Raw genomic sequence first — 24,321 nt, 5'->3', positions numbered from 1 at the left:
AGAGGGTGTTGAGAACTGAGACTAGAACTTTTGAAGTTTCCAAATCTAAGGGACACCCCCTCCTATACATGTCAGTACACGTGACACAGACACCTCCCAGAGCAGCAGAGGCTGTGTGTGAGCACTTCCATTACACTGTCTCCTTTGCCTCTCATGCAATCTTGTGAAGCAGGTAGGAGAAGGTTGTTATTATCCTACTTTGTAGGTGAGGAGACTGAGGCTCAGAGATGGGAAGTAGCTTCCTTTAAGACCCTCTGTAAGTTAGGGGCACCTAAGACTCTTAAATCACAGGTGCGCACTCCCCCTCAGAGATACGCACTATTCAGCTCTGGTCTGACCTCCCCTTCCCACAGATGCCCCCGTTGTGGCTTCCCATATAATGAGAGAAGGCAGAAGTCATTTCCTCACAGTGCTGGGAGTGGTTGCTGGTTGCAGGGCTTGGGGTAGACGGGCCGATGCTGGAAGCCCTGGGAACACTGACTGAGCTTGGGGCTGCAGCTGCCAGGCGCGGCGTCTCTGTGCTGTGGTTCTGGTGGGTGGGGCTGTGGATGGCGGTCCCAGGTGCTCTCGCAGAGTCAGCTTCGGTCCTCACTGTGGTAGAGGCTAACGTCGTAGTTGAGGTAGATTGAGGAGCTGGAGGGGAAATACCATGGAGGTCACTTGGACAGAGAATTTTATTGACTTAGTGCCTACACTATTGCCTCTATGGACTTTACTTATGAACTCTACTTATGAACATATCCTCGTGGCTCAGCTCAAGGGCCACTTCTGGGAAGCCGTCCCTAACCCCCCTGAATGGGCTGTGATCTTCCCTTCAGCTGAACCCCAAGCACTGTGTCTGAGTTTATACTGCATGCTGGTTTGAGAAAGATGAGCTATTACAACAATGCTGAGAATTAGGTGTGGGCAAGACCACTGTCAAAGTCTGGGAGGAGGGAAAATCATGTAAACCTAGAAGGATTTTACACGCATGCTGTTACACCCTTAGGGTTAAATTCTCACTCCACTTTAAACAATTGCATCTGGAAATTATAAATGATACAGTGGACTTTTGCTCAAACCAAAGGCCTTGGGCCTGCACCAAGACTTGGGAATGAGTAGAAATTTATATGGTTGAAGTATGAACTATTAGTCCCAATCATGTCACAAAGGGCTCCGATGTAATATGTTAAGTTCTGGACAAGAAACAGGCAAGCTCATAGTCACCTGCATATAAACAGTGATAATGCCACAGGGATAAAGGTGGTTTTGTTTTTAATTTATTGACTTGAGAGAGAGAGGAACGGAGAGAGCGAGAGAGAAAGACGGAGTTGTTGTTCCACATATTTGTGCATTCATTCGCTATTTCTTGTATGTGCCCTGACCAGAGATCGAACCCACAACCTTGGCATATTGGGGTGATGCTCTAACCAACTGAGCTACCCAGCCAGGGCCAATCAAGGCTTCTTCATTTGAAGTCTTAAAGGGGTTCCTGAAAGTCCTGGGGGGAGTGAGAAGAGGAAAGCCTTGGAAGGACCCCGGGGACACCAGCATTGAAGGAAGTGAAACAGAGGAGCCCGGGGAGCCACAGGAAGCCAGAGCAGAGGGAGGGAGCCCAGGAGCACACAGTGCCCAGGAGCCGGGGAGGAAGGCAGCAGGAAGGGGTCTGGCATGGCCAGGCCACCCCTCCTGGCAGGTCCGCCTACCTCGGTAACACCTCTTCATGTCGGGGCCCAGCCACATGGTGTCGGGACAGGCGCACGTGTACTTGGGAGAGTGGCTGGAGAGCTGAGGAGCAGGCAGGCACAGGTACTCGCAGCCGCCGCTGGGCTGGGCACTCAGCTCGCAGGCATCTCCAGCTAGTGGGGGGGAGGGAGAGAGGCAGGCCCTTCCAGCACTGGACCTGGGGCTGACCCCATGACATGGGGCTGACCCCATGCCTTTGCTCATCCTGACAACAGCTCTCGGAGGTGGGCATTAGGCCCCAGACTGACAGAAGAAGCTACGCTGACATGGAGAATATATTTGTCAAGGCTGTACCTCTAAGAATTTGGGAGACAGATTTAAACTGAGGTCTGTTGGACTCCAAAGTCCAAGTTTTCCCCCTATGCCACCAGCCATTTCTCTTTCCTTTTTAAATTTCTAGATCTAGATCAGGCAACCACCTTATCTCCTTATCCCCTATGACTTTTCACCTCCACCCTGGCGGCCAGCCCCGCAGTTAGTTAGACTTTGGATACCCTAGAGTTAGAGGAGGTGACAGCAGGTGGTAGGATTCCTGGCTTCTTTTCCAACCAACCACCTGCATTACAATCTGGCCCCAGGATTCACTAGTTTATACTGCTGTCAAACGGGCACACATACTAAATGAGAGGCAGTGTGCTCCTTGGGGCAGAGGAGTTCTGGAACCTGAGCTAACAATATTTTGCCTCTGAGCCCCCGCTTCCTCAATTGTTAAATGAGAACAGGAACACCCACACTTTGTAGGACTGGCAAAAAGAGGGCACTTACGTATTTACTTCTTTATACCCAGGCTTATTTCACCAGGTGCCTGCTTGAGGCAAAAGGAAATAAAACATGTGACAGCTCAGCGCTCTACCAACCGGAAGGGCTGCTGCCATTAATCCTGGGGTGCTGAGCTAATACGTCGCCTGCGCCTAGTGGAGGGAGAGGCCGTGGGCAGGGGACCTGGGCCAGGGAAGGCTCACCTCTTGGCTGCTTCAGCTCATGGAAGATGACGATGTCATGTGGGTTATTGAGGTTCTCAGCCAGGACGGAGATTTCCAGGCCAGTGAGCCGATTTGCACTGAAAATGGCCTCGTTCTCCAGGTCTGTCCAGAACACCTTGTCCTGTGGGCACAAATGCAAAGGATGGGAGGCCTAGAGCCTAAACCCAGGACCTCAGTCCGAGGGTTCAGCCCCAGAGCCTGGTCATAAGAACTGCCCTGCCGCCTCCCGGAGCTCTCCTGTCCACCGGCTCCCAGCGGGACGCGGCCGCTGGCCCGTGGCATGTGCTCCGGCTCCCTCTGTCGGAGAGTGTCTTTGGGTGATTTTGTGTTTTGGCCTGGAGGCTGCTCGTTAGAGCTCGGCTAGGCCTGCTTCCTGGGTCTCTGTTAGTTGTTACCATTACTGGGGCCCAGGACCATGACTGGAGGGGATGTGTGAGCTACTGAGGACTAGTCCCTGCTGGGCTGCCTACAGCCTCTGGGCAGAACACATACGGTGAATCGTACAAGCCTGGATGTGCATCCGTAGAGATGGCCACATGGACAGGAACAAACATGTAGCCTCATGCACAGCACTGGACACATACCCACATGCTCATCGACACACACAGAGGCACACTTGTACCTAAAGAAGCACTTGTGTAAGTATTGGTATACATATTTACGTGCACAAGCACCAGCATATACAGGAACATGCTTTTTCTTTTCTTTTCTTTTCTTTCTTTTTTTTTTTTTTAGCAAGAGAGGGAGGGAGGGACAGAGAGAGAAAGAGAGAGAGAACATTCATGTGAGAGAGAACATTGATCGATCAATTGCTTCCTTACTGGGGACTGAACCCGCAATCAAGGTATGTGCCCTGACTGGGAATTGAACCCACAATCCACAATCTTCCAGCGCACGGGACAACGCTCCAACCGAGCCACACCGGCCAGGGCAAGGAATGCATGCTTTTAAATGTATTCATGTACACACATGCACATACATGTATTTTACACATACGTGTCACAAATATGCACAAGCACATACATGTGTCCGAACACACCTGTCTTGAAGCAGGGGCTGGACTTCCCCATAAATTCAGAGCATTGCTGGGTGATGTCGCTCCAAGCAAATACTGCCAATGCCCACCACAGACCTCTGTCCCTTTGCCTTCCCTCCCTCGGTGGCAGAGTTAGTTTTGGGGCAGAAGCAGATGTGTGAGACCTTGATTGGTTCTTGCTTCTTTGTTCCCCGAGGAGAAAGGTTATTAGGGTCAGAACAAAGGAGGGTCTTAACGCTCACCCTCCTGGGAGCACAATGGACTGGGATAATGTTTGATTCACTTCTATGACCCCAAGGTCCAGAAAAGGTCAGTAAAAGTATGTTGAGTTGAACAGTATCTTTCAGGCCATTTCCAACAATAAATGATTGTAAGGAAATACAGATTCCTTTTCCCCTCCCTCCCCCCCTCCTTCCCCCCTCCCTCCCTCCCATATTTGGGTACCTTCTGTCTATGTGGGCTCAGTGCTGGGTGCTGAGAGCTCCCAGAGAAAACACATGTGGTCGAGCAACTTACCTCTGCGCTTGCTCTGGGAGCGGCCTTGGGAAGGGAGCACAGGAAAGGCAGCCTTTGCACGGAGGCCGCTCACAAAGACACAAACACGCCGGCTGGCTTCCCTGTCCCTTGTTCTATCTGGACAGCCCTCAGGGAGCCACCCCATCTGAACAAACTTTCCTATGGGCCATGCCTCCTTCACGGCGCTCACCTCAAACACAGCCACCCCAAAAGGGTGGCCCAGGAAGTGGGGGGAGGAAATCAGCATCTTTCTGTGGCCGCCACTGAAGTCGATGCTGGACAGCTGGTGCAGCTTGGAGTCAACCCAGTATAAGCGCTGGCTCAGCAGATCTTGGGGAGGAGAAAGGGGACGGGGGATCAGGCCACCAGCCTGGGACCACAGCCTGCGTCTCTGCTCTTCGGTGCCCCCTCCCTGCCCACATCTCCAGGCCAGGCCTCCACCGGAGGCCGTCCCGGGGCAGCCAGAAGGACGCACGGGCCCTGGCACCGCGAGGGATGCAGGAACAAGACCCATGGGCCTTGGTCAGGGCCAGGTGCTAGCACAGCCCCAATCTGAGGGCAGGGCTCACCCAGGGTGATTCCGTTGGGCCACTCGATATCGTCTGACACCAGTGTGTGCCGGTCTGCACCGTTGAGCCCAGACTTCTCAATCTTGGCCTGGTACCCCCAGTCAGACCAATACATGAACCTGAAAGAGAGAAGAACCCACAGGGCTTCTTGTCAGGGACGTGGTTGGGTGGTCTGGATCACAAGGGCCCGATGACCCGCTGAATGCTGAAGAGGACACGTAGTAAGGGCTGGGAAGACCTGAAATCCATGGGAATCATCAGGCTTGGCGTTAGCAGGTGCTTTAGCCTTCGCCTCACCTGAGTGCGGGAAGCCTGTGCTCCCTGAGTGTCCCCCGGCCTCTGCGGGGTGGCCTGGAAGCCATCTCTCCCTTCTGGCGCTTCAGCCAGAGCCCTGCACGCCAGTGTGGGAGGGCCCTTGCCCACCCTCTCGTACTATTCCGGTCCACAGAGGAGAAAGTGGATGACTACTAGGGCCACACAGCTAGACTGCCCAGGGCTTCTCTCTCTCTCTTTCCTGAACAGGTACTGAGGACTTCCCATGTGCCAGGCACGGGGCTGAGTGGTTGGTTTCACCTCATGTACCTACATCAGGACTATGGACGAAATCAAAGGGAGAAAATCCTTTCTAATGGGCAGAACTGTCCCCAGATGAGAAGGGGACGGGGAATGATGAGCCTGCCTCTGGGAGTGTGTGAGCAGCCGCCAGGGGCCCACCTGCAGCGTGTGGACAGGCTCCCTGCCCGGGAGCGTCTACAGGCAATTCCCAGGCCCTGCTCTGTTCTGAGATGCTCTGTCGCTGATTCTGTGATAGGATGAATGAGCAGCAGAGTCCTGGAGACTGAGGGGCCTGCACGGACTTTCCTCCCGTGGGCTGTGTCTAAGGCTCTCCGAAGCCCTCAGGTAGCCCTGATGACAGATGCACGGGGACTGAGGGACTGTGGCCTATGGTGGGAGAGCAGGAAGTCCCAGGTGAGGACACTCACCCTCGCAGGGGGTCGACGGCGATGGCCCGGGGCTCACTGAGGTCGTGGCTGAAAAGAGTGCGTCTGCGGCTGCCATCGACTGTGGCCACTGAGATGGTCTTGTTGCCCGAGTCGGTCCAGTAGATGTGCTTGTGGACCCAGTCCACCGCCAGGCCCTCTGGAGAGTGCAGCTGCTCGTCGATGAGGACCTCCTGCTCTGCCGGGTCGCTGGCCTTGTCCATGTACGCGCTAGGAGCAACCAGAGCTGCCGTGGGGCAGGCGCTCTACCCACACGTCCCCCCGGAGCTGCCTGTGCGCCCTTCTCCCTCCTCTCCCCCCTCTGGGTGCTGGCAGTGGATTTCAGAGGAGCTTAGCTAATTTCTATTCAATGCATTCCCTGGGCCACCAGCGTAAGCGTATAGGTTTGAATCAGCCACAGCCTCCAGCCCGGAGAAGTTCATTTCAGTGGGCGACAGAAATCGACAGCCAGACCATCACAGTGCAATGTGACTCCATAAACCACTCGGGGCTGTGGCAGCAGAGAAACGGAGGCTGCATCATCCTGGGGGTTGCAGAAGGCTTTGTAGTTGAGTCCCGACGGACCGACCGTGCTTTAGGAGCACAGAGAACAGCATGCAAACGCCCAGGGGTGAGTAAGGCGCGGCACCCAGTGGAGGTGGAGCTGGGTAGTGGGATATGAGACGGGAGGCAGGTGGGAGGGGCCACATCCAGGGGGCTCCGCATGCCCCCTGAGGAGTGGGATTTTCTCACGGAGCACGAAACTGAACAGGTCAGGCGGGCATGTGAGATCACCGTGGCACCTGTGGGCTATGAGATGGATTGGAAAGGGCGGAATGAAGGCAGGGAGACTGGAGGGGGCTGTTTACTGCGTCCAGGTGAGAGAGAGAGCGGGCCTGCGGGAGGCTGTGCCGTGAGAATGGAGAGAAGGGGCTGAAAACACAGTAGGCGCCCAAGAGGCAATATTAACAGGACTTTCTGTCTCCCAAATGCTGTTTCTCCCAAGGGGGTCTCCTCCCCCATAACCTCTCTCTGGGAGGTCAGTGCCCACTGCCATCCATAACTCGGACGCTCCCATCCCGGCCACTCTGAAGCTCCAGACTGTAAAGCCAGCTGTCTCTCCCTTGGATGTCCAGACACCTTAAACTCAGTACATCCAGGGACCCTCACCTCCACTGCCCTCCCTCAGCCAGCCTGCTGGACGGCCCCAAACCCCACCTCAGAGAACAGCACCACCCACAGCACCTCCTGAGCCAGAACCTAAAACTCCCAAAATGAACCTGGAAGTTCATCTGACTCTTCCTCCTCAGCCCCGTTTCGTCTGTCATCAAATCCTGCCTCTTTCAGTGACAGCTGTTGGACAGGCAGCTGCTTCTGTGTGTGTGTGACCTGAGTGTGTCTGTGTTGGGGGTGGTAGTCATTGAGTTGTCAGTGAGTAGCATTTGGTATACAGTGGGGCCTTGACTTACGAGTGTCCCGACTAACGAGTTTTTTGAGATACCAGCTGTCTCTCGGCCGATTTTTTTGCATTGAGTTGACAGAGTAATTTGAGTTAACGAGCTCCTTAACAAGCTCGGTCTCGGAACGAATTAAACTCGTAAGTCAAGGCCCCACTGTATTTGTTTCTACCTACCCATCCATCTGTCCATCTGTCCATCCGCCCATCCATCCCGTCATTCTTTCAACACTCTCCCCAGTGCCTGGTCATGGGCAGGTCTGCTAAGTGGATGGATCTCAGGACGAAGAAAGGCTATGGCTGCCCCAAGGGGCCGGGACATGCGGGAGGCAGGCTTGTGGTAGCCGAGGAAGAGCGGGAGGAGAGGATGAGTGTGTGAGGAGCTTCCTGAGCGCTGAAGGTCACCGGCTGGTGTCACAGACCCAGAGGAGGGCTGGACTGGGGGAACTGCATCGGAAAGATTTCCCTGACCCCGCTGATGGGGTCAGAGGCCTCCTCTGCGATCCCCCCATGACTCACGATCATCACAATGGGTGTCACTGTACTGTGAGTGGGTTCCCTAGGCATCTGCGTCACCTTGAGTCCTCAGGACCGAACACACAGGCCTGTGAGCTGCTTTGAAAGTCCTCACCAAAGGCAGGGATTGCTTCCTTTCTGCCAGGGCTGAGCATTTCCTGGGTTTTGCACGGCCCTACTAGGCCGCCAGGTGGCAGTCAAAGCCAGGTGTGTGGCGCTCAAAGCTGCTCTCCCAATGGAGCCACAGCCTAAGGCCAGGCCAGAGGGTATGGGTGGGGGGAGGGGAGGGGTCCTGCAGCTCCACAGCCACTGTGATTCTGTGTCCCTTCCTAAGCCCCAACTCTGTCCTGGAGAATTCCAGGGGCAGAAAGGGCACAGAGGCCGCCCTTCCTCTCTTCCCCTGTCAGCTCCACCCGCCAGGCCTGGCTGCTCACCTGTAGATCTTGCGGTAAGAGAGGTCACACCAGTAGATACGATTGGTGGCCACTTCGACGTCTAGCGCCACGACGTTCTTGAGCATGGGGATGAGGCGTGAGTAGTCCCGCTTCACCAGGTCTATCCTCCGCACCTCGTGCCGGTTGGTGAAGATTAGGGACGGGCTCCTGCCAGCTGCCATGCAGAGAGGTTGAGAGAGAAAGGGTCAGGGCAAGAGGTGAGGACCTGGAGACCAAGGCGCTGCCACTGGTTTGCCGGGCGATGCCTCATTTTCCTGTAGAACAGGTGACAAGCCCTACCTCACAGGTTAGAGGAGCAGAAGAAACCATTGTTACAAAAAGCGTTAAGATGCAAAGATACCACACGTAACAGAAGGACTTTTCCTCTGTTTATTAGATACAAATTCCCCCAATCCTCCCCACTTCCTCCTCAGGCTCCCACTGAAGGCGGTGCGACCCCCAGCTCCCTGCCTCGCCTCATCACTCGCCTCTCCAACACACCGTGACTCCGACCTCCAGACCACCTGTCATTGCTTACCCACCACTGCTTTGCTGCCTCGGGGCCTTTGCTGAAGTTGTCCCCTCTACTAGAGTGCATCTCTCCCCAGCAACTACCACCTCCTTTGCTTACGGCCCCACTGCGATAGTTCAAGAAGGGGCAACGTGAGCATTAAGTGTTTTACAAAGATGACTGAGGATCAGTATGGAGGACAGACACTGGAGCTGGGGTGAGATTGGAGGGAGGAGACTCAGGGAGGCCATAGTGAGTCTTTAGTTTATGTGGAGTATATTTAGGGCCATAAGAGATAAGACTGCAGAGGTTGGTAGGGGCCAGACCATGAAGTGTCCTATCAGCTGGGTGAAGAGTTTGCACTTTATCCTGAGCCAGTAGCAGGGGTGGGATGTGTGCAATATAAGACACAGATTATGTATGTGTATACACAAAACCCATTTATGGACTGAAGATTAGATTTCAGGAAGGTCCTCAGTGACCTAGACATTCCTGGCTACTGCATATGGAGGGCACACCATGCCCCTCGTCTACTCAAAACCCTCGGAAGCTCCCCTGACCTAGAGTGGAACCCAGAGTCACCCCTCGCTGGGAGGGGGAGACCTTTGTGACCTGCGCGTCACCTCTCTGACTTCCCCCGTCCTCCTTGCTCCAGCTGCACTGGCTTCCTCACTGGTATTTGGAACCAGGCATGCTCCTACCTCAGGGCCTTAGCACTTCCGTTCCTTCTCCTGCTGCTGTTCCTGCAGACAGTGCACGGCTCACTCCTTCACCTCACAGGTCACCTTCTCATGAAGGGGAGGGCTCCCTGACCACTCTACCCAATCGGCAAGCCACTGCCCTCCTGCACTTCCCTCTCCCCTTCCCGGCTTTCTATTGTCCCTTAACCCTTATTACTTTCGGCCACGCACTGCATCTTGTTTATTTATCTGGTTTCTTGTCTGTCTCACCCACTAGGATGAAAGTTCCGTGAGGGCAGACAAGGATGTGTGTCTGTTTTGCTTACTGCTGAATCTACTGCCTACCACGTTCGGTGTCCAGTACAAAGGACTGAATAAAATGAATGAATACAGTTGGCTGAACTGGCCAGTTAGGTCTTTGTGTGGGCTGCCTATGCTGTGTGGATAGTCTGCATGGTCCAGTTTGTCCATGTGTTGTTTCTGTGGGCTGTACTGGGGGCTTTATGTAGTGTCTGTGTGGGTGTTAGTGTGCATGCAGCGTGTGTGACGTGTATGTGCACTCCTAGCACTGTGTGCGCACACCCACTCCTCACCTATACGGAAGCACACTGCTTTCTGTACCTCCTCAGAGCTCCCCTCCCCCCGCACCTTGGGGCGCCCATACCGACAGCCTTGCAGTTCTTGGTCAGTGTGTCCATCTCGTAGCCAGGGTGGCACTCGCACTTAAAGTAGCCCTTGTAATTGACACAGATCTGGCTGCAGGCGTCTGGATCCTCGCACTCATCTATGTCTGTGGGGAGGAGCAGAGGTCAGACTGGCAGGAGCTCCGCCTCTGTCTGGGGGTGTGAGGGGCGGGTCTCACCGCCACAGGTCTTCTGGTCCAGGAGCCGGTAGCCCGCTGGGCAGGTGCACTCAAAGCCGATCTTGAGGTCATTGCAGATGTGGGAGCAGCCGCCGTTGTTGTGCAGACACTCATTCAGCCCTGGAAAGAGACACGGGCTCCTGAGGGTCCAGGAGCCCGGCCTGGGGTGGGGGCCAGGTGGGGGTGGGCCAGGGCTGAAGCAGAGCCTCAGGGCAGCGGGACGCCCGAGGAGCCAGGATGCTCTGCGGCCTCACTGAACCTCAGCCTCATCAACCAGGTGCCTGGGCAAGAGGTGGGTCAGAGAGGAGCGGTCCTCGCTCCAGGCCAGACACACAGACAGGGACAGAGTGGAACCAGAACTCGGGTCCTTTGCCTCCCAGGCCAGGGCTCTCTGCCAGGCTGCAGGCCGCTAGGCTGCCTAAGGTTTTTCCTTTCACAAACAAGTTTCTTCCAGCTCTTCCTTCCTCATGGCCTCAGAGTGGAAGAGGCCAGCATGTACTATGTCCAGCCCTCAGGATGCCCCAGCAATCTCCTCTGAAACGCCCTCGCTTCAACACCTGCAGCCTCAGCAGCACTTCCCTCTGAGGGAACAAAGTCCCTCCTGGCAGGACCACCTCTCTGTGGTTTCTGCTCCTGCCCCCAGCTCTGCGTGTGGGGCTGACCAGAGGCTAACGGCTCCCTCAGAAGCTCCTTGAAGCACTGATTTCTGATCCCTACCAATCAGATCCCTTTCTCTGGACACACCCCATGTGCCCATGTCCCAGTTGCACAGGGCCCAGAGCTAGCCCACCGTGCAGAAGTCTGGACAGTCTCCCCGTACTGAGCGTGTGGTTATCTAAGATCCCAGGGTCTTTTTCTAGACTGAGCTGCTGCTCAGTCAATGCCCTCCTACCATGAACTACAATGGATTTTTTCACCCCTCCTCCAGCACCTGTCTATTCCTACGCTTAGCCACAGGCCGGGTCCTGGGATTACCAACTCCTGCAAAGGATGAAGGGATGCCAGGAGGTCATCTGGTCATCCACTCCCTCATCACCTTCTGGCAGGGTCCTAGAGGAGGTCAGGGAGGCCAGGACCAAGGCTCGCAAGTTCTCACAGCATCTTCTAAGCTTTAGGATCACAGAAGGTTAATTCTGCAAGCCAAGGGAAGGCGCCACCACCCCTCTGCCCTCCAGGCTCATGCACCACCACTCCAGCCACGCCAAGCAGAGCTGAGCTGAGCCAGCCATGACCATGCAAACAGCTGGTTTGAGCTGCCTACCCCAGGCCATGCACAGCTGTGGTGCCCCACCTCCAGCCTAAGCCATGCTTGGGGAATGTTCCCCTTTACCCCTGGGCCTCCTCCTGTTTCCCTGAGATGCTGGTAGAGCTGAAAGAACAAGACCACAGCAAACCCATGACTGGGGAGGCCTGGGAGGGACTCAACCAGGCCCAGCCCTGGGAGCCCCAGCCCCTTTGCATGGGCTAAGCCATGGTACCTTTGGGGTGATATCGGTGGAGCACCCCCCCCCCCGCCCCAGGAATCTTGCTGTCACTCCAAGCCCTCGCTGACCTCTCCCACACCATAGTATTCCCTCAGCACCACCCACTCATCTGTTCCCCCACTCAGTCCCTGCCTCACTCATCACCCACTCACGTCCTCTCTCCTTCTGCAGGTAGCAGCAACTCAACACTTGTATTTACAGGAGCCCCCGGTGGAATGGCAGGTGTAGGATGGCTTGGAAAGGGGCAGCGGGGGAGCAGAGTCCTCCAGGGCGGAGGTGGTCAGGGTGAGAATGGGTGGCGGCCCTTTCTGTCCCTGTCCCCCTTCCCTGGAAAGCGAGCACCAGGGAACCTCTGGGCCTTCCCTGTTCTATCTAGCCTGCAGGTGATTCTTCTGGGGGACTTGAGGGGTGAGGGGGCCAGGTCCCTCGGGTCCCCCATGGAAGGAAGGGCAGTGACACTTTCCCAGCACATGCACACACCTGCGACACGGGCATGCACACACTCGCCAGCTTACGTGCAGAGGCAGACAGGCCCATGGACTCCACAGACACACTCACACAGACGTGGGATCACACACAGAGTCCGTGATGCAGTTCCCTTGCCTGACTCAGAGAAGGAGCCATGGATACAGATACTGGCCTCTCACCAGCACAGAGACACAAACATGCGTGCATACTTCTCTTTGGCGTGTCATGCAAAAGACGAGAGAGAAGAGAGTTTAGTGGGTTAGTGGCCCTTGGCTAGCTCCCAGTCTGGGCGGGGGTGGGGCGGGGCAGGCTCAGTTGCTCCTGCTTCCCTATCCTCTTCCTTCTTCTGGGACTTTTCTTGGCAGGGCCTTGCAGGGAGGGGGCAGGTAGTCTGTCACCTGCAAGCTCAGGTGCAGGCTGTGACCTTCACCCAGCTCCTCTTCCTTTCAAAATCAATTTTAAAACCTTCCACAGGGGCAGCAACATGCTGTTCGTTCCTGTGGTGCTCCAGAGAATGAAGCTCCTCTGAGCGCCCTGGCGGGAGGTGCTGGGTGACAACGGGCTGCCAGGAAGGGGGGAGGGAGGGAGGGCCTGACCAAGGCTCCGTCCAAACCCGACCTCAGAAACCGTTTCTGCCTGTTCTCTGAGATGCCCACCCACCTGCAGCCCAGACTCCTGCTCTTTTCAGCCTGGGAACCCCCTGACAGCTCTAGCCATCAGGACGCCATCTCCTTCTGCTCCTCACTCTAGTCCAGCCTGTGAGTCTGGGTCCCAGGAAGTCTAAGCTCCGCAGGGCTCAGGATGATGCCGCCCTCACCCAGGCCTGGCCTGAGCCAGATGGACACCTGCCTGCTCTTCCCCACCTCGCCTCCTGCAGGTCAGCAGGGCAGAAACACGGAGTAAGAGAGAAGGTTCCAGCGTGAGCACACACTCAGAGGTCGGCATGTGGAAGGAGGAGGAGAGGCTGGGTTTGTGAGAGGAAGCATGTCTACGAGCAGCTGGGCTGGGAAGGAGAGGCCGTTCTCTTTGTAGAGATGCAGGACAAGGGGCCCCAAAGCAGGGAGCTCCGTCAGAGGCCACAGGACAGTGGGGGCCAGAGAGAGGGCCAGAGAGGAACGGGTGCCCGGGGCAGGCGAGGGCCTTGGCCTGGCTGCCAGGAGGGGCGTGGAGGGGTTAGTCCGGCAGTTGGGTGCAGACAGGTACTGTACCACACTCTTTCAGAGGCTCATCCGACCAGTCCCGGCAGTCCCTCTGCGAATCACACACTTTCCCGCCGTCCACGCACTCGCCACTCTTACACTGAAATCTGCGGGGACCCTCACATGTGGACTCTGTTGGGCCAGACAAGAGAGTGGACAGCTCCTGTGAGGCCTTCAGCAGGGAGGGCTAGTCTGGGCCCAGTGGGGTGAGCAGAGCTCCAGCCCCAGCGTCTCCAGAGGGCGGCCCAGGACAGACAGCTGAGTGAAGGGCCGGTGGGAGCTCTGCTCACGGGGCGGGACCCCAGGCTGATCAGGCCCAGGCGTCATGCGGCTGCGCAGGGCTGGGTCTGTACCTGATACTGCAGTACCAGGGCCCAGGGCGGGAAAAGCATCAGCTCAACACAGCCCGGGGCTGGACTGGGCATCTCCTGGGGGACCTATGTCCAGGGGCCTGGGCAGGGGAGGCTGCCTCACTGCCCACTTCCCCAGATGGCCAGCCAGTTAGGGCCTCTCCTCCTGCAGGGGTGAGGGATGACCAGCAGGTTAGGGCCTCTCCTCCTGCAGGGGTGAGGGATGGCCAGCAGGTTAGGGCCTCTCCTCCTGCAGGGGTGAGGAATGACCAGCAGGTTAGGGCCTCTCCTCCTGCAGGGGTGAGGAATGACCAGCAGGTTAGGGCCTCTCCTCCTGCAGGGGTGAGGGATGGCCAGCCGGTTAGGGCCTCTCCTCCTGCAGGGGTGAGGGATGGCCAGCCGGTTAGGGCCTCTCCTCCTGCAGGGATGAGGGATGGCCAGCAGGTTAGGGCCTCTCCTCCTGCAGGGGTGAGGGATGACCAGCAGGTTAGGGCCTCTCCTCCTGCAGGGGTGAGGGATGGCCAGCAGGTTAGGGCCTCTCCTCCTGCAGGGGTGAGGGATGACCAGCAGGTTAGGGCCTCTCCTCCTGCAGGGGTGAGGGATGGCCAGCAGGTTAGGGCCTCTCCTCCTGCAGGGGTGAGGGATGACCAGCAGGTTAGGGCCTCTCCTCCTGCAGGGGTGAGGGATGACCAGCAGGTTAGGGCCTCTCCTCCTGCAGGGGTGAGGGATGACCAGCAGGTTAGGGCCTCTCCTCCTGCAGGGGTGAGGGATGACCAGCAGGTTAGGGCCTCTCCTCCTGCAGGGGTGAATGACGACCAGAAGAGCCATCTGAGGATTAGGGGGCCCCTGGGGAGGACAGCCTCTGCTCAGTCTGGGAACAAGTGAGAAAAGCCACTTGCAGACTTGGACCTGGACAAATGGTGGGGCTGGACTTCCGGCAGTGCCCTTTCACACAGTCCTTAAACATCTAGTCCTGGCGCCACTAGGACCGCAGGGAGGGGGTCAGGGTGGTGTGGGGGCAGACAATGCTCGGGGGAAGATGAATCTCGGGGACCAAGGGGAGGCAGCTGCCAGCTCTGCTCTCCCCGCTGGAGCTGGGGAGAGCCGGGGGCACTCGTGGCGGATGCTGCCCCTCCGCTCCGACCGCACGCACCCGTTAGGCAGCCAGCTTCGTCACTCCCGTCCGGGCAGTCCTGCTCCTGGTCGCAGCGCTTGACTGCAGGGACACAGGCTCCGTCCCCACACTGGAACTCGTCTCCGCGGCAGGTCCCCAGTGCTGCCAGGACAGGCCAAGGGAAAGGGTCAGAGCCAGCGCGGTGTTGGGACGGCTCCCCTGCCCGCCTCCCCGTCCACCCCGGGCAAGCACAGAACCAGTGGCTGAGCTCGGGCGACCTCGAAGGACACCTGACCAAGGCACTTCCAGTGTACAGACGGGAGACTGAAGCTCAGAGAGGGGAAGGCCGCACCAGGTCCCACGGCACTCTGGCGGGCACAGCCAGGACTGAAACTCAGGTCTCCTGTTTCTCCCTCCACTGCCTCTCCCGGGGGCTGCCTCCCAGCGGACACAGGGCCTTTTCAGTGTTGGTGCTCATCTCTTAATGACTTCATCCCTTCAGCAAACCCTTCTGAGCAGCACTGTGTGCCCTCGCGTACCAGGCATGAGAACCCAGAGACAACTAAGAGCTGCCCCGCCCTCCAGGCCTAGGAGGTCGGGTGCGGAGGCAGGTGGTGGAGCACAGCGTGGGATGCGTTATAAGAGAAGGCAGCTGGGGGACCTGTGGGAGGCCAGGGGAGGACTCCGGGGAGCAGGCCCAGCAGGTAGGCGCGCGGCGGAGTTCCTGAGCGCACCCACTGTCTGGGGCTGAAAGGGGCAGGGGTGGGAGGTGCGACAGGGAGGGCATCATCCCAGGACACAGGTACCCCGCAGACCCTTGACCTCGGGAGTCAGACCTGAGCTCCGCAGCTTAGGAGCCACGCGAACTCAGGTCGCTCCGCTTCCCCAGCTCGGGCTCCGCCGCCGTCAAGCAGGGCGCCCGGGACGGGCAGGGAGCGGCCGCGCACCCCGGGGGCCGCGCGGAGGAGGGCGCTTACGGCAGTCGGCCTCGTCGGACTGGTCCTTGCAGTCGCGGTCGCCGTCGCAGCGCCAGCCCAGGTGCACGCACTCGCCGCTGCGGCAGGCGAAGTGGGCGGCGGCGCAGGCGGCGGGCGCGGTCGCGTTCCCCGGGCGCGCGCGGCCGCAGAGCTCGGCCGCCTCGTCCGAGAGGTCCCGGCAGTCGAACTGGCGGTCGCAGACCCAGCGCTCGGGGACGCAGGCGCTGCCGTCGCCGCAGCGGAACTCGCGGGGCCCGCAGGCCGGGTCGGCGCAGCCGCGCTCGTCGCTGCCGTCGCCGCAGTCGTCGTCGCCGTCGCACACGAACACGGCGGCCAGGCACGAGCGGTTGCCGCACTGGAACTCGTGCGGGGCGCACACTGCGCGGGACAGACAGCCGGTCGGCCCGCCGAACCCCGTCCCCGGACACCCGGCCGCTGGTCCTGCTGCAGGGGCCGGACCCACACCCCTGGGCCAGAAGGAGCCCTGCTGGGGGCTGAATGGTGGACGTGCCGCCAGGGACAGCAAAGGGGGCTTCCAATCCAGGTACTGCGGGTGCGCGGGTGCGTGCGTGCGTGCGTGCGTGCGTGTGTGTGCGTGCGTGTGTGTGTGTGTGTTACACACTCTCCCTCCCGGAGCCTCCCAGCCTCCCTGCCCGCTGGACCGCGGCGCTGGGAGGGTCTCTAAAGCTGCAGGGCGCCACCTGCAGGCCTTTGTGATGTTCCCAGGAAATGCTATGTAGCATGGCACCGACCCTTCCAGGGAACAGGGTCTGGGCTGTTTCCCTACAGCACAGCTCAGCAGCTCGGGTTCCCCGCCGCCCGCCCATGGCCGGTACTGCACCATCTGCGTCTCCGGGCCTGGCACCCACGGCCACGAGCACGGAGCCCCTGCCCTGGGCCATGGCCTCCCTCTCTCCAGCACACACCCTGCTCTGATCAGACCTTTTGCGCACGTTCCACCTCTGGGCTTTGGCTCCAGCTGTTGCATCGGCTGGTATATACGTTGCCCACCACTGTCTCTACACTTTACAGAGATGGGTTCTCGTCTGACGAGGGCCCAAATGCCACCTCTTTCCTAACACACTCCCTGCTCCCTGCTCGGAAGCCCTCCCGCGCTCCTGCCGGTGCCTTTCACATCATGCTGGGTGTCTGGGTCTCACATCCTTCTCCACGGCCCCAGGACCACACACCGCATGGCACTGGCTCTGAGACCAACCCAGCGTGGTGCTGAGGGCCCGGCCCAGGGCTCCCCGCAGTGGGCGGGTGTGTTGTGGATGGGTGCAAGGGCGCATTGCGGGGTGTGCAGTAGTGAAGGGCAAAGGTCACTGACCCTGCCTGGGGTCCTGGGCTTCCCTCTCTAGTGGGCTGCTCTGAGCTGAGAGGCTGGGAGGGCCTTAGAGATCACCAGCCCAGCTTCCAGTTTACAGACGGGGAAACCAAGCCCAGAGAGGGGAGCAGTTTCCTCAGGGTCACACGGTCCAGGGTGACGGGGGAAACAGGACTCGGGTTTGGGGCTCTTCCTTCCTACTCTGGTTTTCTCCTGGAGTGTAAGCTGGTGTCGGAGCAGCGATTTCCTTGCCTCCTTCATTCCTTACACGGAGGCCAAGAACAGGCTGGGGGGCCGAGGTGGGGCTTGGCTGTGGCCGCAGGTAATGGGGTGGTAGCACCAGATCTCTCCACATGGGGGCGCCAAGAGTCTGTTTTTCTGATGGAATTTTTTTTTTCATTGTCATTGAATATAATCTAGAACAATGCCTTCAGTTTCACAATGTAGGCAGCTCAAGTCACATGTTGCTGACAGTTCTGTCAGGTTTCTGACAGAAGCATTTTTTCCCCTTCTAGGCTTTTGGGATGTTGGGGCTGTGGTGGGAAAAGCACATGTCACCCTGTGATGTCCGCCCCTCACGATTATGCTGATGCCTAGATTAGCTGCACTCCTTCCCGTCCAGACTCGGCGTGTACATGTCCAGGGAGCGAGGACTCACGTTGTTCAGAGTTCTGGAAGGAAGTACTTCTCTATCCTGAATTCTCTCCAACGTTTTGAAGCGGACGGCCACTTTAAGATCTGTATTCTCAGGCCTGTGCCCAGAGACCCACGCACAGCATTCACAAATGGAAGAAACTGGGGGACAGGACGGTGGGGGAAGCATTCTTGTTCCTTTCCCCAGGTTGGGAGCTGTAGCAGAGAAGCCCACTAAAACCATCTAACACCCCTGTCTGCTATGATTGACAGGGAACTTTCCTGCTACCTCATGCCAGGCTCTGGTTAGAGCTGTTCCCACCCCTGCAATAGGGGCTGATGGCCTTTGTGACCGAGGAAGCACCTGATTGTGGGGGTGCGAAGGGGAGAGGATTCTCATGGGCGGCGAGGTCCCACAAAGAAGAAAAGAGCCAATGCCATCATTGGGGCTTTGACACTGCTGGCCCCCGTCAGGATCTCGCCCATACCCAGATGCTTCCTGCTTCAGGCACATACCCCAGACATAGAATCTCAGAGCTGCGACTCAGAAGCCCCCAGAGGACAGGGCATTTCCCCTGCGCCAGGAAGGGTGGGTAAGATGCAGACACAGAGGCTGGCATAGGGAGTGGGGTGGAAGACAGTGGTGGGCACATGCCTGGCAAAAGCTCCCGAGTGACCGCCCAGCCTCACAGCCTGGTTATTGACAGTAGGTCTGTCTCCCCCGTTAGTCATGAGCCCCAGAGGGAGGACTGTGTAGGACGCGCCTCTTGTCCCTTCCGGAGCCTGGCTCAGGCCTTGCACACAGTAGGAGCCCATCAAATTGAAACCAGCGCGGCCCAGCCACGCTCCCCACTGGCCTAGGCCCTGCTGGCCTGCTCCCTGGGATGGAGATAATCTGTGTTTGAAGCTCAGTGATGTGGAACTGTCCCAGTGACCACTTCCATCTGTCCCTGCCGAGGCCGCTGGGAGTGTCCTCTCTGCCCTGTGACGTTGTGCCTGAATCTGAGATTTCAGCAACAGTCCTTCACACCTCAGGAATCTGTCCTCTCCCCACCCCTGCCCGGACACTACCAGTGCCCTGACCCAGGCCACCACCATTTCTTGCTGCAGTCCCATCTGTTCTCCCTGCCCTTGCTCGGGGACCGGTAGAGACATGGAATGGATGAGCAAATGTCAGGCATGGTAAAAAACACCTCATGGGCTTTGCTGTCCAGACCTGAACTTGAATCTCAGTGCCAGCACTCAGCCTTGAGTACTTTTCCTCACTTGTCTGAGCCTCAGTTTCCTCGCCCATAAAATGGGAATGATAATGACTGCTTGTGAGGTGGTTGTGAGGATGAAAGAAAACAGTGTCTCCAAAGTGCCTGGCCATCACTAGTGTCCTGATCATCACCCTTTCCTCCCACCGATCACGCCCCCGGGGGCTGCCTGGCCGTGCAGCGCAGCCTAGGGATCCCACCCCGACTCACGGGTGGCACAGCCGGCCTCGTCCGCTCCGCTCTCGCAGTCCTTCTCCCCGTCGCAGCGCCACGAGGCGGGCACACACTTGTGGCTGGTGGGTCCACAGCTCAGCTTCTCTGCAGGACACACCTGCTTGGCTGTGGAGACAGACACATGTGCATGGGTTGGCCAAGGAGGACACAGGGCCTGGTGCCAGCCCGTCCTACTGCTTGGCCCCAGCCACCTGGCCTGAGGCCCTGGGAATCCACCAAAGCCTTCCTGTTTCGTGTGTCTGGTGTCTTCATCTGAGAAGCCCCTGTCTGTCCAAAGACTTTCTGAATCCTGTATCTGACCACCACGGCCCCCACCTAACTCTATCTCATGCCCCCCTCGTCCCTGGCGATCAAGCCTCCTTGATCCGGCCAACTCCCGCCTGCTTTGATGGCCCCACCTGCCCTCGGTCCAAACCTCCCCTTTAAGCTCCAGCAACACGGAGCTCCATGCCCTGCAAGTATCTCTGCCATTTCCCAGCTGTGTCCTGGAGCAAGACATGCCCCATTTGGGTCTCAGTGCCTCACTGATCCAAACCTGCAGATCTAAAGGGTTCACCAAGGCCTCAGCAGCCCCCCTCTCTACCCGCCATACAACTCACCCCCTCCAACGTGCTCTCCCGGCAATGGTAGGAGCCGCTGCTGAGAGCAGCCGCCTGTGGCAGGGCCCAGCGGGACCACACAGCTATAATTACTGCAGCTGCAATCAGAGGCTGGCTCAGTCAGGGGCCTGAAGCCCCAGGCTTGATTCTCAATTTGGAAGAAAGAATGAGAACCCTGATGGGGGCTGGGGGTGGCATCCATCCTGAGCATCTCAGGGTGACCCACGGGGCAGCCCCAGCCAAGGCGGACGCCTCTGAGACCTCGGCGGCGGCTCCTGAACACAGTGGTCTCTAGGACGTGCCAGGGACAGTCTTCGTCTTCACAGAAACTCGGCAGGGGCAGGATTATCTTGTGGCACAGACGTCAAGGGCCTGGGCTCTGGAGCCTGGCCGCCTGGGTTCAAATCCTAGCTCGGCCGCTCACCGACGAGCTACCTTAGCCAGTAATCCTCATCTCTGTGCCATTAAAGCGGGGATAATACTATTCCTTACCACATAGGGTTGTTATGAGGACTAAGGTCATGTCTGGGAAGAACTTAGGACTGGCCCGCCCAGCCCTGAGTGCACTGACAATACTAATTCCCGGGTAACCCGGGAGGACTGGCTTATTCTCTCAGCGAGTATCTACCGAGCGCTGCTCTGCCCCAGACACGGCGGCGATCACACAGCCGATTAAGGACGGAATGAGGACTCAGAGTCAGCTGTGTCTGGTGCCTGCAGCCGGACAGTCCACTGCACTGGGAAGCAGTGGGTGGCTGTTGCCTGACCCTCACTCTTCTCTCTGATCCCAGACCAGTTCGTTCTCTTCTTACTTCCATAGCTGGGCTGAGAGGCCACAAGGGCTGGAGAAAAGGGCACAGACAAGATGGGGTGGGGGCGCAGGAGTCTGAGTCCTGGCCTCCAAACACTACTGTGCCATGAGAGAGGAGTTCCTTGGCCCCCAGTATGGACGCCAAAGTTATCCCTAGGATGACATTTCATGGACTACAAGGCAACCTGTTGGGAATACAGGATTCATGTTACAGACATTTCCCTTAACAAGTGACTGTTGTGTTGAGTCTGGGGCGGCCTTGGGGCTGCAGTGCCGGGTGGTGAGGGGCCTGGGAGTTGGGAGGGGGCACCACACACTGTGGGACCTCAGTAAGCAGTTCCCCTCTGGGGCCCATCAGAACACAGGGAGCTGGGGCTGACCGGCATTTCCCAGAGTCCTGACTAAGGGATGAGCGTGTGGTGGCTGTTGGAAATACTCCAGCCCATCGTAGACTGAATCCAGCCTTCGAGGGCAGAGTCAGGAATCTGCATTTTAGCAACCCTCCCCCACCCCAGTGATTCCCATGCACCCCTTGGGAACCCCCCAGGTTATCATTCTGCAAGTTCAAAAGATATAGGATATTTCATCTCTTTTAAATTCACTCCCAGAAAAATGATAGCGATGTTCTATATGTTTGCAAGCCCAGAGAGAGCAATGGGGTGGAGGGACAAGGCGACCGTATGTCCCTGAGCCAGGCCTCAGGAAACCACCTCACCGAGGACCTGGAAGGCAGTCATGCGCACTGGGCACCTGCAGTGTGTCTGCCTGCTCCACACTGAGCATTTGACGATTCCCCATTTCACCCTTACCCTCACCTGCCAGGTAAGCAGGCCCTGCAGGCTGTGAGTGTGAATTCCAGGGGCACCATTCATAGAGATGGTCATGTCAGCATTGAACGGAGGCTCAGAGAGACCAAGTAATGGCCAAAATGCACAGCAGCGAGAAGCAGAGTCCAGGATACCCTTCCCATGAACCCCCACAGGCTCCTGCGGGTGGGGAAGTGGCTCAGAACAGCTCCAGACTCTGCCCCACATCCCAGGTGCTGGAAGGTCCCTCGACCACCCACACCCCCTCTGGGGCTTGGTCCTGCAGACCCCAGGTCAGCAGGCAACCGCTTGAACTTTTAATGAATATTTATACAGTTAATTGCATAACCTTTCAGCAAGGACAATGATTAAACAATCCGTCCGCTTCCTTTCTTTATAATTAATAAGACATTTGCGTGTCCCTAAATAGACAGCTCTAATTATAGGCTCTGGAGGACTCGGCAGCGCCTGACAGCAGCCCTCCTGCCCTCAGAGCGCCAAGGCGCCATGCTGGAATGCCAGGCTCCAGGGGTCGTGGCGGTCACATGGAGGAGCAGCCGTTAGAGCGACAGGAGACAGAGGTCCGAGAGGGGAAGGGACCTGCTGAGGCTACGGGATGCTGGCTGTTCCAACGGCCCGTCTCTCCCGGAACCTGCCTGTCTCTGCTGTGATGTGGCTCTGCCCCAAAGCCAGGACGCGCACCGTGCTCTCCGGGCTCCTGGGCCAGGCCTCCCACTGCAGGCCCTGGGAAGTGCAGGTCTCCTTATGAGGGGCACTGTCATTACCTTCCTCTTACGAACGAGGAGAGCAAAGCCTGGGGAGGGTAAGTCTTGCAGTGAGGGGCAGAGCTGGGCTTCCATCCCAGGACGCACCTCCAAACGCACTGCTTGACTTTTTTGCACTTGATCACAAGAGAAAGCAGGCCCCTTGGGTCCCCACCCTTGTCGGTCTCCCCGGCATCCCTGGGGTGGAGAGGGTGCTGAAGGAAGGGCCTCAGCTCAGGCAGGGTCTGCAAGATGGCAGGTGGCCGCCCAGCACCCACTTTCAGGAGGACTGAAGCCAAAGGCCTTGGGGAGCATGAGGTGGGCGACAGAGCCTGGGCTTTCGAGTTCCTTCAGCAAATCGCTTAACCTCCCCGCACTCTGGCTCCTCTTGTCTGAAAATGGGGTAACACAGTCTTCTAGATTTGGTGGGTGGTTCAAATGGGGAAACATGGAAATGCCTACTCTCAGAACCTGCAAGAAACTCTAAGCTCAAAAAGAATGGCCCTTGTTTTAGTTCATAAAATGCAAAGGGCTGGGAGGGCCCTGGTCTCCCCTCTGGGGATGCACGTTATCATGGCCCACCACGGTCAGCCCCCTCCACACCGCCCCCCCCCCCCAGCCCAGAACGCAGGTGCCTGTCTCTGTCCGTCTCCCTGAGACGGGTGCCTGAGGGAAGCCCCCGGCCTGCTGGTCACGTACCCCCAGGTCCTGAGAGGCAGGAGCGAGGGACCCGCCGTCTCGGACGTGGGGAACCCTGCACAGCTGGCGCGGGCCCAACTGCATGCTGGAGAGGCTGTCGGCATTTACACATTCCCAGAGAATCTGCCCCAGAAAGCCAAACCCGAGGGTACTTTTTCTAATTCATAAGCTCGCAAATTAATAAAAAGGGAAATGTCTGTTGAATAAAAGAATGAAAGTACTTGGCGGCTGCTTATTGAGCCGGCACGTGTGTGTGTCAGGTCACGAGAGGCTCAAGGGCAGCCGACCTCCAAGTGGGGATTGCCGGCTCCAAGGGGACCAGAGCTCGGGCCCTGGGAACGTTCAGTGTCCAGCTGCTGCCGGTGCGGAAGGGGTGGTTGCAGCAGCTCCTTCACACGGGGGCAAAGTGCTAATTAGCATATTCAGCTTTTATTAGTATAGATAGGAAGGCACTCTTGGTTAATCAGTGAGGTCTGCTTCCAGGTGGAAAGGTTCTAAGATTCATGCATAAACCCCCCTTTTCAATAAGCAGCACCAAGAATTGCAACTCACTCACCTTGAACCAAACTCCCCACCTCCCGCTCCTCCAGACGCCTGAAGGTGGGTCTGAGCCGTCCCCAGTCATGTGCGCTATAATTAGAGCTGCGATGCTACTTTCATTAGGCAAATGTCCCAGGCTTTCCTACTGTGACTCCTGGCTGCGTTTGACAGACAATCCAGAACCAGAGGAAAGAGAGCTGGGAGAAACCCCAGTCCCCCAGTCGTTGTGGAGGAATGCAGGAATGGGGGCTGCTCCCAGATCCCTTACCCTCTCGATGCAACCCCCCTCACTTATACTATTCTAAGATTTTAAACTAGGGTATGTGAGGGAGAGGGCCTGAAGTAAAAAATATAATAATGAAAGTAACACTGCCCGTTACTGCAGCACTGACACTTTGCGAGCAGTTTTCCATTTGATCCTCACATCCCCTGCAAGGCAGATACCATTACCCCCATTTTAAAGATAAATAAGCTGAGGTTCAGGGAGATTAGGCAATTTCCTGAGGCCTCACAGGTTAGAGGACCTGAACCCAAATACATCAAACACCGTAGTACTCACCACACTTTGCTACTGCCTATAATCCTTCTTTGAGGGTGGGGAGGGCTCAATCCTGGGAGCTGGCACAATCCCCAGAAACCTGGTAGGCTGTGAAGGTTGCTATGACAACACCAATTCAATGGGCAGCGGGTTGGCTGTGGGGTTCTTGTTCAGTCAGGAAGCCTGCTACCAGGCCCTCCCATGCTGCCTGACCCTCGAGGTCCCCCCTGGCTCACCTCCTCCAGGCAGTC

General features: G+C 57.6%; 1 protein-coding gene across 12 annotated transcripts in view; it reads right to left on the bottom strand.

The window, feature by feature from the left end:
• LRP8 (LDL receptor related protein 8) overlaps positions 1-24,321 on the bottom strand; it is a 75,567-nt gene that overhangs the window by 13,270 nt on the left and 37,976 nt on the right. For 2 of the 12 annotated variants that reach the window (XM_059689522.1, XM_059689528.1), the window contains exons 4-17: positions 19,290-19,418; positions 15,861-16,238; positions 14,923-15,045; positions 13,429-13,551; positions 11,599-11,637; positions 10,269-10,388; positions 10,071-10,196; positions 8,216-8,390; positions 5,813-6,040; positions 4,830-4,948; positions 4,451-4,590; positions 2,688-2,829; positions 1,686-1,838; positions 409-633 (exon numbers count right to left, since the gene is read on the bottom strand). In XM_059689522.1, the coding sequence (XP_059545505.1) occupies positions 409-633; positions 1,686-1,838; positions 2,688-2,829; positions 4,451-4,590; positions 4,830-4,948; positions 5,813-6,040; positions 8,216-8,390; positions 10,071-10,196; positions 10,269-10,388; positions 11,599-11,637; positions 13,429-13,551; positions 14,923-15,045; positions 15,861-16,238; positions 19,290-19,418 (2,220 nt within the window). The remainder of the gene's footprint in view (positions 1-408; positions 634-1,685; positions 1,839-2,687; positions 2,830-4,450; positions 4,591-4,829; positions 4,949-5,812; positions 6,041-8,215; positions 8,391-10,070; positions 10,197-10,268; positions 10,389-11,598; positions 11,638-13,428; positions 13,552-14,922; positions 15,046-15,860; positions 16,239-19,289; positions 19,419-24,321) is intronic. The other 10 variants (XM_059689527.1, XM_059689530.1, XM_059689533.1 and 7 more) reach the window with 8 other exon arrangements.

This window comes from Myotis daubentonii, chromosome 3 (genome assembly GCF_963259705.1).
Source record: "Myotis daubentonii chromosome 3, mMyoDau2.1, whole genome shotgun sequence".
NCBI lineage: Eukaryota > Metazoa > Chordata > Mammalia > Chiroptera > Vespertilionidae > Myotis > Myotis daubentonii.
The sequence above is the reverse complement of the archived record's forward strand: the minus strand, read 5'-3'. Positions and strand labels throughout refer to the sequence as shown.